This window comes from Cyphomyrmex costatus, unplaced genomic scaffold (genome assembly GCF_001594065.2).
Source record: "Cyphomyrmex costatus isolate MS0001 unplaced genomic scaffold, Ccosl1.0 scaffold199, whole genome shotgun sequence".
NCBI lineage: Eukaryota > Metazoa > Arthropoda > Insecta > Hymenoptera > Formicidae > Cyphomyrmex > Cyphomyrmex costatus.
Window position 1 is genome coordinate 434,145 of NW_017276028.1, and position 16,161 is coordinate 450,305.

Sequence of the window (16,161 nt, forward strand, 5' to 3'; positions counted from 1 at the left end):
AATATTTTTCGCAATAAGAATAAATTATTTACAGATTTTAATTTATCACTCGACATTATTAATTCCGATTTAAGATGCGTAAGGGGCATTAAAAATTGTTAAATTGGTACTGCAATTTAAATCGTGATATTATTACGATCGTTTTGTGAGGTTGCGTTACAAGACCGAAAAATTGTTCGGCGCGTAGTTTAAAAGATTACATACATAGCGTATAAATTCACATGGAATTGTCCCAGACGGAAATAATTTCTCAAAATTAAAAGACGTCGTTTCGACGTTAAGATCAAAAAGTTGTCGATTCGAAACTTTTGACGAAATTTTAACATTTTTAAATAATAAAAAATTACGTATTTACAGAATGCAATGAGAGTTTAATACATTTTTTAATATTTTTGATGTAAATATGTGACACATAATCTTGTACTTTGAAGATATTCGTTCAAAGATCGAATTGATATTTTTTTTCGATCTCTCTCATTTCGACAGTTGTGATATCTCTTTGATCAAAAAGCTTATCTCATAAATTTTTAGGTTTTTAAAGTAGATAAATAATTTTTTTAATTTTTTATACAAATTGGAACGTATGTTTATCATAATTACCAAAAAAGTCTCTCTCTATCTCTCTCTCTATATAATTTTTCAAATAATTTTTACAAATATGTATTCTGTAATTTTCTAAGGTTTCTAGGATTTTTTATTCTAATTTCTAACAATACGTACTTTAATCTTCCTAGAATGTTATTGCCTTTATCTAATATTATAGTTGAATCTCATTTTATCGTCCTACACCAGCTGAATAAAATTATCTTTATTTGTACTTCGTAGTTTATTTTTTATACTTTTTTATTGTACTTTTCCTCTAACACAGAACACCAGTTTGTGTGTGTGTATATATATACCAATAACGCAGATTAATTAACTTTATCTCTTTTCAACTTGCACTTCATCTTTTTCTAATTCTTAAAACAACAAGAAAGGTAAGTTGAATTGAGGTTAACATTAATCTATATTAATGGAAATAGGCATCCAAGTAGCTATATACTAACAGAACTGAAGTAATTGCTGCGCATGAACTAACGTCTAACATTAACTGTCTTTTGCTAATAAGCAAAAAATTAAGAAAGATACCTTCGACCTTAATCCTAACTTGAATCGATACCGAAACGACCACGATACTTAAATCAATTAAATTTAAATGTTGTTCTGTCATAGAAGTTTCTATAATATCGTTTTAAAAGATCAATTCAAATTTTATTTCTAACTCTAAAATTAATCAAATTTAGAGTAAAAAGATCTGTCGAAATCAATAGAAATTTCGAAAACTTTCGATTTTTATTTTCGACATCTTTTTGAGGAACTATTTCTGACTAGAATAATAGCACCTATGATCTAGTTCGATCGTTAAAGGCAATTTCTTATTGGTTTGTCACATGTACGATCCTGTAAAATGATCAATAATTGTACAATAATGTACAACAAGGCGATTTTTAAATAGGGCGTTTGAAATTATAATGTCAAAATGTTTGGAGTATGTAGGGGATCGATAAATCAAGTGAAATAGTTTTATAAAAATATATAATACTCTTTTTTGCTGCGTTTTGGAGAAAATCATAAAAAAGCAAGAAAATGTTTTGCATTTTGTTCTTGGACTTGAAGGATTACTGTCTTGGGTATCCGAAAATCATTTCTGATGCCTAGGATTTCTCTGGGTAAAGGTTTCTAATGTAGGAAGTTTATTCGTTGTCAATCAATTTACGACACCAATTAAAAGATCAAATCAAAACTGCAGTGCACCAAATATTACAAAGTCAGTATCTGGCGGCGAGACAGACTGACCGTACTGACGCTGTGCTTGCACTTCTGCAACAGCCCAAAATTTTAATCAATGTCTACTATAAGCAAATGTATAAATCGTGCATAAATGTGTTTTAAAACAATACAATAACAACTGACTATAGTTTTACCTCTTTTGTGAATTTATACAAAACGAAGCAAGAACGAGCATATATTTACAAAACTTTTCGTAGTTCTTATCGATCCTTTACTCGCTACCGAAGTTTTAACATTTAAATTCCATGCACTTTATAGGAATAATTATTTATTTTTTAGATTCACACATTTTATGCATAATACCATACTGACCGCAATTGTCAATGGTATAGTTTATCTGAAATACTATTAAATTTACTCTAAATAAGTGTAATGAACAAACAACATCGAAAGAAGTTGAGGATATGGATGTAATACTTTTACGAGATATAGTTAAATAAGCAGATTTTCAGTGGTTAATATTTTTATACGAGGTAACTCTAATGCATATTGTTATATAAATAGCATCCTTATAAGCACATATTATTTCATACTAACATAAGTAACCGTTAACCACTTAGTCGTAATCAAATCGATGTCGATCTTTCATACCTTTTTTTTTATATAGAAGACACTATCAAATAATTTTTAAAGAAGAACGGCACTTTTACGAACGCTTTATCGGAGAAGTCAATATTTTTATGAATATGTAGTATAAGGATATATCTGTAAATTATCATGTCACAACCTGTTAAAGTCAACCATTTTCAAACCGAATAATGAAATCTGGATACATTAGGCATACTTTCGAAATTTAATTGTATCATATTAAGAAAAACTCTTAAATTTTATGATATTAAAATAATATTTATTCTTGCACTATTAATGGATGATTATATGTCTAACCGCTGTAATACTACGTACGTCATTATTCAATGTTCTATTTGATTTTACTGTAATATTATACGGACGTTTAAAACTATTTTAACTACATTAATTATTACTAGTTTTTGTTACTATATTGTGGATACATGTTGCAATAATACAAAACATTACGATGGTAATATATGTTATAATAAGTAATAATACTTTGGCGATGTGTAAGGAAAGTTATTGTATAAATGATGTATAACATCCATTAAATGGTCTAACAGTCTTTAAAAACATAAATTATTACTAATTATAAGAAACAATTTATAATAATTTAGTGTAACTGTTAGTTGTGTTTATATGTCATTGTACCACCATTTTACGCCTATATGGTTCGACTTGTAATGTGGTAAAGCGTTTAAAGTACCAAAAATTCCTGCTTTAACTGTTATTTTCTTTTAAATTATTTTAATGTAATAATTCTTGCATTTACGTCATCGTTTGATATAACGTAATACAATGCGGCGAATTAAAGGCTATATGACTTTCTTGAAATTGAATCGACATTGAAATCGTGCGAAGGATTCAATTTTCATAAACAATCGTCAGCCCATTTTGTGAATGGAAGATAGCGATAAATTGTGTTTGACTATATAAGTTCTGTTTCTTTCGCGTGTGCCTGCGGTCACGTACCCTACGTTGCACGAATGCCTGGGGTCTGATTACTAATGAGGTATACATTCACGACTGATACGACCGAATGTTACGTCTCTGATACAATATCGTATCACTCGTGAATGTAAAAATAACTAAGAACAAGGCATAGACTTCTAAAATCGAACCCCAGGCATTGCAACGCACTGTATAGACAGTAATTTTCTATCAGTGGGGAAATTGAAGGTGAAGGTATTGTAATCGAATATCAATGAAAGAATTAAGGATTTAATAATATTATGACTAGTGTACTATCTTAAAAATATGTACCGTATTCGTGCTTATATGGCGCACTGGTTGGACAATCATCAAAGGTACGCGAGAAATAGATATTTTATTTTATGTCTTTCCAAATATGTCGGATGTTGATTATATGTATTTTATCAGAAAAATTTTATAATTCAAAAAACAAAAATAGTATTACGATTGAAAATGTAATTAAACGTATATTTTGATGAAAATGTGAGTTGACATATATAAATGCCTGATGTATGGGTCATACACATATACATATATCATATAAACTTGTATCGGGCACTGTTCCCGTATATATTATCTTATCATGTATACATACGAGCTAACATACCTAATTAATGATATTTTACCATGTTACAGCAATTAAGATGCGTTTTATAGTAATTTTTTTATAATTTCGATTATAACATAAAGAGTATTAGAAATTAAACAATAATTAAGTCTGAATTTTGTGCGCGCGTGTGTACCTTGTTATAATCCTTGTGTGTACAATCCTGATAATAAGCGTAAATCTTTTTTGTACAAATACATTGAATTAAATTATGGCCACCGAAAAAGTGGAATTCTAGAAAAATATTCTTAATATTTTATCTCAAAGGATATGAAAATGAAAAATAAACGCGTTATTAATGGCTCTGAAATTAAAACTAAATTCTTAGAAAGGGCATTGAACCACAACGCAGCACGTAAAAATTGCGAAAGTTATAAATTTTAATTCTTAATAATTAATATGATATTAACGTTTCGGTCTATATCAGACCATATTCAGTATATATCTAATAAATTAATACTATAGATATAATTTAATAATACAATATCAGAATAATTCATATTGTAAAAGGTAAATTAATTTTAGGGCCAATTTCACCAACGTCGGTTAAGCTAACCGACGGTTAATTCCAATGGAATTATCCAATCGCATTTGCCTTTGACCAGAATGAACCAATCACGGTTGACACCTTAACCAACCGACGTTGGTGAAATTGGCCCTAAGTCTATTAGAAGTATCAGAATTATTTTAACAAAGGATATTATAAGAGACAAATTAAACTACATCTAGAAATCAATAGCTAGTATAAAAACAAATATAATACAGTGGATTAGTTTATTGAAGAACGCATGCAAATGCCCGCGTGAAATAAATATAAACGTATTATTAGTAGCTTTGAAATTAAAACTAAAATCTTAGAAAGGGCATTGAATCACAACGCAGGATTATATTGTATACTGAAAATGATCTGATATAGACCGAGACGTTTATATTATATTAAATATTAAAAATTAAACTTTATTATAGATTTCGCAATTTTCATCCTGCGTTGTGGTTCAATGCCTTTTCTAAGATTTTAGTGATATGATAGTGTATCTATATCCTCTTATAAATTAAAAATACATTTTTAATTAAAATATTTGTGAAAAAGCAATTGTCGTATATACACTGTTTAAACAGCGAAATTCTTGTTAGAATAGGTTCAAACGAATATTTGATTAATATAAGCAGTGAAATTTTTATTAAAATTGATTCGAGCAAATGTTTGATTAATTATTCTTATAAAAATTTAATATCATAGAACAGTAAACAGTAAATTAATAATATTACATTTTTGTATGATGAAAAGTATATGCCATAAAAAAGAAATGAAATTAAAATAATATATTTTGCAAAAAACCAAATTTAATGCCATAAAAATGAAGTGAAATCAAAGTAATATTTCAAGTATCTTTATTAAAGTACCCTACAGAATAAAAGTGCAAACATGCAAAAGTGTGTGCTGTGGCCTTTACAAGGAAAAAGGCCGCTTTTCATGTTTCTCTCTGCCCTGCTCTGCCCTCTACCCATAGTCTCTCTCTGTTAATACTGCGCGTTCTTATAGGTTAGGATATTGGCACAGATGATATTGGTCCTTGTTAAAGAATTTCATAAAATTATTCAAAGTTTGTATGAAAAAAAAGGAATTAAGATGCATTTAAGAAATTGTATATCAAATAAGTAAGTGAGAGGAATGATATATATATATATATATGTATATATATATTCAGACGAAATATGTTTAACCTAAGTATTTCTGAAGAGAAAAAAAATATATAAATGATATTAGAATTAAGACGATTATAAAAGATAACTAAAAAAAAATAAAGATGAATGCGATTCGTATACCGCGTAAGTTGATTCGGGTTTGCAAACGTTTCGTAAACACCGAAGCGAAATGTCAGGACAGACCGCAATGGATAAGACCGGTGGGACATCAGACCGAAATATCTATATATAATCCGATAACGAAATGCAAAGTACCACTGATTCTGAAAACAGAAAATATTTTGAAATGGTATATCTGCGGACCTACAGTATATGACTCAGCACACATTGGACATGCAACGTAATAAAAATAAAAACTTGTATTATGTTATTAACTATTGTTGTTTCATCAATTATTAAACAATTAGAGTGTATAATTTAATACAATTATATATTTTACATTTATAATACTGTGGAATGCTTTGCGATCATTATAATTCTAAAATATGAAGTGTAAAGCCATTCGAGTCTGCACAAGGTGTTGGTGTGTGAAATTATAAATCCTTTATTGTAAAAATATTACGTTTCGATCCTAATTCGGATCCTTATCAATAAATACATCTAATTGAATATCAAAGTGCTACCTGGAACAATGATATGTCAGATGCAAAAATATTTTAAAAATATTTTTACAATAAAGGATTTATAATTTCACACACCAACACCTTGTGCAGACTCGAATGGCTTTACACTTCATATTTTAGATTTAATCATAACGAGTCGTTATAACATTTTATTTACATTATAATTCTATATGTATGTTTAATAATTATTTTATTGTAACAAATAGATTTAGCTAAAAAATGCTAATGCATTTAAATATATTTATTACAATAAAACTAATTTATTTTTCATTTTTTTTGTAGGACTTACATAAAATCCGATATTATTCGTCGAATTTTGTCTGATTATTTTAATATGGATGTATTATTAGTTATGGGTATAACTGATATTGATGATAAGATAATAAAACGTTCCTTTGAAAGTGAAAAAGATTTTGAGACTTTATCAAGGCATTTTGAGACTGAATTTTTTGCAGACATGAATAAGTTAAATATCAGTGAACCATATTTACGTTGTAGAGTAACAGACTATATACCACAAATCATTCAGTTTATTGAGAGGCTTATAGCTAAAGATGATGGTTACGTTGCATCGGATGGTATAATATTTATTAATAATTGAATCTTATCATTATAGAAAAAAAATTGTCGAGCTCTTGTTTGTTCATAATTTTTTATAAATTTTACAGGATCTGTTTATTTTAATACCAGCAAATACAACAAATATGGTAAATTATCAACTCCTGTATTTGATACTGTAGATGATCAGAATTTTATTGGTAAAAAATCAGCATTAGACTTTGCCCTATGGAAAGCAGTAAAAAAAAATGAACCATCATGGAAATCCCCATGGGGCTATGGTAGGCCAGGATGGCATATAGAATGCAGCGCAATTGCAAGGTAATTTTAAAAGTTAATTTCCTTCTGTATATGCCTTACATGATTTTTTTTGTATGGACTTTAATTGTAGATTTTTATGTTTATATATTCGTTCAAAATATCAAGCATATTTTCAGAATGAATTTTATATAACAAAATTTAAATTTTTTAAACATATTCATTTGATAATACTTATTTATATAATAGTATGTGTTTTTATCAGCACAGTCTTTGGAAATTCTATAGATATGCACAGCGGTGGAATAGATTTAGCTTTCCCTCATCACGAAAATGAAGAAGCACAATCTTGCTGTTATCACAGTGTTGACCAATGGGTTAATTATTGGCTTCATTGTGGCCATTTAAGTCTGAAAGGAAATGCGAAAATGTCGAAGAGTCTAAAGAACACCATAAGTATACAAGATTATCTCGAAAACTATTCGGCAAATCATCTTAGAATGCTTTGTCTATTGTCTCATTACCGAAATGGTATGTACAATAATGTTTAATATCAATTTTATATAACTTAATTTTAATATAATGTGTGTGGACTCTGAATTCTGTGTGTGTTGCAGGTATTGAATTCTCGGATGAAGTTATGCAAACTGCAGTGTCAGTAACCAAAAAACTTGATAATTTCATAAATGATTGTGATAATTATGTTGTTGGAAACTTTAAAACCGGTGAAATTGACGAAAATCTTTTATATACAGTAAGTCATCAATTTCTTCATAATTGTTACTGTGTATACCAAGTTTATTTTTTTAACATCACATCATTATTTATACAAATATGCAACAGAATTTATAAAATTGCAAACTAAACATTTTTGTTCTTTAAATTAATTGTATATATATAAATACATTATGTAAAACTCTTTAAAAAAACTGTTTTGCAGTTGCTACTACGAATAATTAAGCTGACTTAAATATTTTTTAGACTTTACATAACACAAGAAGTACAGTTTACTCAGCATTGGCAGATGATTTTGACACTTCAAAAGCAATGCATGCAATTATAAATCTTGTTGGAATAGGAAACAAGATGCTTCATCAGGATAATGTAAATTAATTGTATTTAATTAATTATAAAAAAAATTTTATTAATAATTGATATCTTTATATCGCAATCGTATTTATACTATACTATTTATATTATCTATTAATAATTTACTTATTTTTTTAATTGCAGGTAATATCTTATAGTAATAATGTCAGCGTTGTTGCTGCAGTTTCGAAATATCTTTCAAATACTCTCTCAAAGTTTGGCATTTCACGATCCACAAAATCAACAGTAGAAAATGGACAAATTAAAGATATTGTTGATCATTTTCTGAACTTCAGGACAGTTGTTAGAATCAGAGCTCTTGAGCAGAATCCGAAGGATACAATTTTATTAAAAGAATGCGACAATGTACGGAAATGTTTATCCACTTGTGGGATTACAGTGAAGGTAAAAATCTTGTAATAATATTTTAACATATTTTTAATAAAAAGAATCATATAATCAATATATATGTATGAAACCTATATTATCACTGATTTCAGGATCAACAAAATAGTACCAGTTGGAGTTGGAAACAATGATCATATTTTAAATAAAAATGTATTAAAATTACATTCTTTTTATTTAATTATAAACATGCCAATCAATCAATCACTTAATCAGTAGTTTCTTTTAATTTCTTTGCGCCGTCGTTATTATCGTCAGCAATTTTTCTTTTTTGGGTATTTTTTTCCAATAATGTTTTCTTCAAGCCTTTCATCTTTCTTGTTTGAATATTGTTAATATTTTGTACCCCAATATGTATACGTCCACGCATAGTTCCAAATGTATCTTTTGAAATATTCCTTTTTGTCTTTGCCTATAAAGTTACAATTATTAAATTAAAATATAAATCTTTACTGTGAATTGGTGATTTATAAAAATTTAAAATTATTTATAGAAGAATACCTTGAGCGCATAAGGTTTTCGACAAGCTCGTTTGAATAGATCTTCAGAGGCAAACTTGTTACGCCTGCACACTAAATCAGCATGTGGTCCAATTTCCACAAGTTCTATCCTAGGTATTCTTGTGTTAGATTTTTTTAAAAGTATTCTAAAAATATTAAATTAATCAATATATGATCATTTTAAATTAAGATCACAAACTTATTCTTTTATATATTTACATTATTGTAATATTTATTTCATATGATTTTTTTATAGCTTATACTATTGATATATATTTAAACTCTCGATAAAAAGTTGGAAAAACAAATAAAAATTAATTTTTACTTTTATCTCACCTATAACTGCGTAGAAGTATTTTATTATCGACAGCTGTGAAACTTATAACGTGTTCAAGACCTTGCAATCTGATCTTTTGAACCTCTTCTCTCAGGAACATATCAACAAGTAAATTTTTGATCCTTCCATACTCATGATTACTCTCAAAGAGTTCACCATTAAATATCAACAATGGTTTTATTCCTGAGGCTATCTTTTCAACTTTGAATTCCTTCAATCCTTTATAATTTTCTACACCAAATTCTATCATGTCTAATAACATATGCTCGTACATTCGACCCATCACAAGATTGTGTGGACGTTTCTTGTTATGCGTAGCTATCATGAAAAGAGATGCATTATATTTATAAGCAAATTTTTCAATGGGCGTGATATCCTCAAACGGCAGTATGTCATTTTTCTGTTTCATCATTTGCACATTAGGTTTCTTCAAATCATACTGGAAAAGATTTCTTTTGTAATTAAAAAGCTCTGTTGCTATAAAAGTTAAAACAATGCCAATAAAAATTATTTTAGGTTTATTTACCAAATCCTTCATAAAATCTGTAACGATTTGTGACGTGCGATTACCCTTCAGACATAATGCTTCTTTAGCATTTTCTATCAACTTAGGCTCCTTCTTTAATATAGCTTTTTTACCCTTGTGTGTAACTGGCTTTCTGCAAAAGCATATTGTATAAAATTATAATGCCTAATAACATCTACATATACAATTCCATGTATATTAAAGAGTAACGTTTAATATTACTTTATGTGCTGTAAATAAACCGAGATACATAAAAAACTTACTTAATTCTGTCTACAGTAGACATGTTCAATTTATATATATTTTTCTCAGTCAACGTGAATAACCTAATCATACAACACACTGTTCAATTGTATATTAGGTTAGGAAATTCGATGTGTCACTAGGTCACTACACTACCTGGCGGGATAAATCAGAATTAGCGCGAGTAGGTAACTTTCTCGAATTTCCCAATAATGCAAGTCTGCCAGTGGCCCGTGCCGATGGTGCGCTTTCGTCTTTCGAGGACGAATTTCGTGCAGTTCTGTGCCGACAATTCACTTTCTCGAATTTCCCAATAATGCAAGTCTGCCAGTGGTCCGTGCCGATGGTGCGCTTTCGTCTTTCGAGGACGAATTTCGTGCAGTTCTGTGCCGACAATTCGCCATTTAAACATTTGCATTGCGGTAATTTTGAAATGACAGCTCGAGAAATCGAAATGAATACTCGTTAAGTAAAAACGTGTAAAATATGTCATGTAATATATGTGTCCGCATATATATATATATTTTCTAATTTATTTAGAAAAAAATAAAGGAAACAAGATGAAAAGAAAAACAAGATTTTCTTATTTTTTTTAATGTTTTAAGGGGTTATATACGTTTAAAATGTTCAAAAAATCGATTTTTCAAAAATGATATTTTCTAAAAGTAGATATTTAGAAGAATATTTCCTGAAAGTTTTAAATCGATCCAGCAAATATTTCCAGAGATACAGGCTGTTGTGTACTTATTGCGTCCGAGAGCGTTTCGACCGTTGCATGGTCTCACTGTGCGCACACTCGATATAGTGCGGCCTAATGCGCTTCTTTGAGACAAAAATATAAATTCATACATAAATAGTAAAATAAATGTATTTACAATATAAAAAAAAATTCACTTTATTCTAAATCTAAATTTTTCATATCGACAATGAGACTACTAGAGTTTGAACGTTCGTGGTTTGTGATCACTTCCATGTCGCACGCGAAGAATTGCTAAGTAGAAGTTGTGTGTTGACGATCGTCATGAAATTAGTTGCGTGTGATTTTGCAACTAATCGTTAGCTTAGGCGAAAATTCACATCGCTATGTTCAAAGTGAAGACGCAGCGCGCGTATCTATCGCTGAACAAAGAGTGCAGTGGAGTACGCAGGAAGCAAGAACGGCTCGCAAACAAAGATATATTAAAACTTTGGAAGTTGCTACTGCTGCAGAAGAGCTGGGCTTATATGGGCCTGAAATAGATGACACTATGTAAGTAAAAAACAAATTTATTTTTAATATATTTTCTCTGGTTTTAAACTTTAAACGCGTTTTTCTCAAAACTACTACATTTTTAAAGTCGGTGAGCAAGATATCTCAAAAACTAATGAATCGATCTCTCTAATTTTTTTTGTACTTACTTTGGACATGAATATCTCGTAATTAATCGAAGCATTTATATTTTAAATGCGTAGTTTTTTTTTATTAATGAAAAAAGGACAATTTTTAAGGTAAAAATCGACAACTTTTCTTTAATGAGCCGCCATTTTGTTTCTAATCAATATTTTCAAAAACGGAATGATTACTTAAAATTACTATAGCTTATACAATATACTAATGAAATTTTTTTGGATTTTTGATTTCAGATGAGTTCCTGCCGAGATATGTTTTGCTCACCGCAAAACCATTTTTTTTAAATACGTCTCTGTAGAGACCGGCGCAGATTCTAAATTATTAAATATATTTGTACAAAAAAATTTTGAAATATACTTTAAATATAACTTTATTGGATGTACAAACTTAAACATATGTATATAGTTTCATTTTGTTTAAAAAAAAATCCTAAAGAAATCACTTTTTCCAGCCCTCTAATGTATATAACCCCTTAAACCTTACGCCGTAAAAAATTGACCAATTATAGTCAAATACGAGGAGAATAATCAACTGTAATTCATCCATTTCTTATAGTATAAGGTTTAAAAATCTATTGTAGAACCGGGCTAACTCTTAACGACTGTAACATTACAAAATTGCAATTGTTAAAAGTTACAGAATAGACTTCTTAATTAAATTAATTTACGCTGATAGGAATGATTGCAATAAAATTTCAAACTTCTATAATTCATTGTAAACGAATCTCTTATTTCTTTTTCATTTTTATGTTAAATAATACAAAGAATATAATCAAACAATAATAATTATTATACATAGAGAATAATTAAGTTAATCAGAATTTTTAAGTCAAAACCGACTATTACAAAAATTATGGAGAAAAATAATAAAATTTTACAAATATTGTATGCATCATATATTATTGAATATAAAATTATAACATTGATATAATAATGTACTTAACAAAATCTATCTTTTTAAAAAAAAGAAAAAAAGGCGTCAAGTGTGCAAAAATGAAATGAAATCTTTTTAGATTGCGCCAAATTGTGGAAGGAATATATTTTCTTGCCATATATATAACATATACTTTATTTCAAAAAGTAAAAGTACAAAAAACTTGGCGCTGCTAGACCACAAAATATATAATAATAAGATGATTATTAAATAATTCCGAATATGAAAAATAATGAAAAGATTTAAGTAAGAAAATACAGTATTAATTAAGATGCTATTGGATTAGGTATACATTCACTTATTAATTTTGAGGTCTAGCAGCGCCAAGTTTTTTGTACTTTTACTTTTTGAAATAAAGTATATGTTATATATATGGCAAGAAAATATATTCCTTCCACAATTTGGCGCAATCTAAAAAGATTTCATTTCATTTTTGTTTCATTTTATTTTTTCGTTTCATTTTTGCACATTGGCGCCTTTTTTTCCTTTTTTTAAAAAGGTAATTTTGTTGAGATATCACGCATTTTGTAATGTTAAATATTTCTTATAAATCTATATATAAAATATAAAAAGAACAAAATAGAAAAAAGAAAAAAACTTCCTGCGACGACACTCTTGCTTTCCAAGACTCTCTTGACAACGCATAACACATCATGTATGGAACGTTCCATTTCGTCACAGTAATAATAATCGTTTGGTCTGCGTAAAATAATAGGGCTCGCTGTGCGTGCCTAAGGCCTTAAAATAAAAAAGAAACAATATTTAAATATTAAATCTTATAGGACCGTGAGAAACACAACCAATAAAATGCCTTTACTGATCGAGCTGTATCTTAGGTGCTAATTATAATTCCGTGAAAATTTATATAAAACTGGCATCAAAACTCTCCTCTCCGTCCATGTTGGTTAGCGAAGTTAGAAATTGCGCACCTGTAGCTTTAGCATGCGATTTTCGCGTTCGTTATCCTCTTCGGCATTGCTTGAGAGGCGACAGTACAGTTCAAAGCATAGCCTAGAACCAAAATCGACTCTCGAACACCTTTTCCGTGAGCTTTCAAGACATTGACTGCTTTAACAGGATACACAAATCCTCCTTTGCCCCATCGCTGATTTTTATCTATCTAATCATGGTGTACTTACACCATGTATATCTAATGTCATTACGTTGACAGCTAATCGATATAAAATAAAATATGCTAGCAAGCGCCGTCTGTCGTTTCAAACGTGAAACGGACATTTCCGATCAAAATTTTCGACATTTCAACTTCACATCGAGATATCTTCCTTCGTAGGGTACGTAGAAAATAAAAACATATTTATAATATAATTTAAACAATAAAACTAAATTCTTACTATTTAAAAGTTGATAAATTCAGCCATTTATTGTGAGATCCGATAATCTCGGGTACACGGAACTCATCGACTCGCGTATCGACTCGCGTAAAGATACACGGTGCGGTCTCGCGCTTCGCGTTCACTTGGCGCGAGACACTACCGTGTCTCTTGATATTTAGTTGATGTCCATTGGATAGGTAAGAATTCAAATCAAGGATAAGCCAGCTTATAGCACATACATTGATTTATTATACGTAGATTGTTCATAGCTTATTATTGTTTCTCTATTTTTATAGCAACAGCAAATATACTATAGTTTGGTCAAATTAACAAACGTTTCTCTCCAATCTGCCGTCGATGAGATTATCCACATCGCTACCGGATATAACATGAATAATTGAGCCGACATCATTGGCAGGTTGTGATACCGGAGGCCAAATCAATCATCCGGGCATGACGGCCTCCGTTCAAATTTGGTTGCCAGTTATTAGGTTTTTTCTCTTTTTGATAATCATTTTCATAAGAAGACATCCACAAGAGAGGTCTAATTAGGTAATTAACTAAGTTCACACAGCGCGTACTAAAAGCGTACTAAGAAGTCCTATATCGTTCTTCCACGGTTACTTCCCACGTATCAAAGATACGCACTGTCCTCCGCTTTTTTTCTTTTTTTCTGTTTTGTTAAACGTTTACACGAAACAACGCAATGTGTAATTCAAAAGAGTTCCCACCCCACATCCCCGTTTTCCGAAGAAAATTCTTAATGTTAAGAAAGTACTCCGCCACGCGCACTACTTTCTCATACATCCGTCGCATTAAATGCCATCGCGATTAACTGGCGAATCCGTCTTATATTTATAATCCCTACTTTTATAATATTATATACACATGTTTTTGGCACGAAAGTTGTGAATTGTCTTTTACATTTTTTCTTTTTCCTTTTTTGCCTCCGCAAATCGCACGATGCCAGCGAAGATCCAACGTGAATGTACGTCCATGCATCCGAGAGCAGGTAATAGGTTTGTTTGTCTTGTTTGTTCGTCGGCGAATCGCTTGGTGATCAATTAGCACTCGATAAATTTGTGTGTCGATGCACTAAGAATCAAAACCTTGGAAGCTCGAGAAACAATACTGCCTCCGATTCGCGTGGGCCTGTCCTCCGTCGTCGCCCGTTACGCGTGCCAACGATCTTTAAGTACGTCAGCGTGTTTAACATGTTACAAGCCTATCTCTCCTTTTCTTCTCTCTCTCTCTCTCTCGCTCTCTTTTGGCATAATTCATACATATACATCTCTTTGCGTCCACCCATCGCCCTTCGTGTTAGTACAGGTTTAGCAATGAATTGGTAGTAGATAGTCTTAAGTCTTATTCGGTACATCTGTGAAATTGACCACAGTCAACTTGTATGATTTAAGACTATCGATTTTTTAAAACTAGTCAATTTAATTTTTTTTTCCTTCCTATTGATCGAGTCGAACGACTCGCTGTACAATTGATAATTTATTATGGATATGAAAAATCGTAGTCATTTATTTAAATTAAGACTTTAAGACTATCAACTACCGACTACTCATTGTAGATCTGGTGTTAAAGCTTTGTGTTCACAATGGTGAAATCATTCCGAGACCTCGGATAGAAAAAAATTTAACAAATCATACATTTAAACAATTCGGTCAGACCATATGATGATCCAGTTTGACCAATACAACTGATCAATTTTTCTCTGTCCAAGATCTCAGATTGATTTCCAATATCTGAAACACAAGACTTTACAATGGAATGTGTATCGCCGGTGGCACAGCCGAATTACAAGAACCTATCAGAACCAGTAGTGAATACATTGCCAATCCATTTCTCTGATATTGTATATGTATATGCGTATGTATGTATATGTGTGTTTTACGTATCGCAATTTTTAATCGCTACCTTCTTATTTCTTCTCTCGCTGCGGAGACGGATCGACAAAGTGCTTAGCCCGCAATGCGGTCCTATCGTTAGGAAAGTTACATAATTCTTTTTTTCGCATTCTTTTTAACCTAACTAGAAATAATTGGTCAATCAATATGATCAATCGATCGACTAATTATTTCTGGCTGAAAACTGTATCCTAGAAAAAACTGACTGCCACTGGTTCTCAGCGAATTCCAGACTGCCCAGCAGTCAGACATACATAACAATTATCACAACTTAATATCGTAATACTAATACAATATTATGTAAATATATTAATATTTAATCATAAAAATTCTCTCTCTCTCTCTCTCTCTCTCTCTCTCTCT

At 30.2% G+C, this 16,161-nt stretch overlaps 2 protein-coding genes across 2 annotated transcripts; one reads left to right on the forward strand and one right to left on the reverse strand.

Moving 5' to 3' along the window:
* Positions 1 to 5,657: 5,657 nt before the first annotated feature.
* On the forward strand, positions 5,658 to 8,821 carry CysRS-m (cysteine--tRNA ligase-like protein, mitochondrial). Its single transcript, XM_018538816.1, has 8 exons — positions 5,658 to 6,026; positions 6,592 to 6,887; positions 6,978 to 7,188; positions 7,391 to 7,656; positions 7,743 to 7,879; positions 8,107 to 8,229; positions 8,359 to 8,619; positions 8,715 to 8,821. The coding sequence occupies exons 1-8, from the start codon at positions 5,788 to 5,790 to the stop codon at positions 8,751 to 8,753; spliced, it is 1,572 nt and encodes a 523-aa protein (XP_018394318.1). The 5' UTR covers positions 5,658 to 5,787; the 3' UTR covers positions 8,754 to 8,821.
* Non3 (Ribosome production factor 2-like protein Non3) lies at positions 8,792 to 10,329 on the reverse strand. Its single transcript, XM_018538817.1, has 5 exons — positions 10,246 to 10,329; positions 9,983 to 10,115; positions 9,456 to 9,895; positions 9,121 to 9,265; positions 8,792 to 9,031 (listed from the first exon to the last, which is right to left on the reverse strand). The coding sequence occupies exons 1-5, from the start codon at positions 10,314 to 10,316 to the stop codon at positions 8,828 to 8,830; spliced, it is 993 nt and encodes a 330-aa protein (XP_018394319.1). The 5' UTR covers positions 10,317 to 10,329; the 3' UTR covers positions 8,792 to 8,827.
* Positions 10,330 to 16,161: the final 5,832 nt, after the last annotated feature.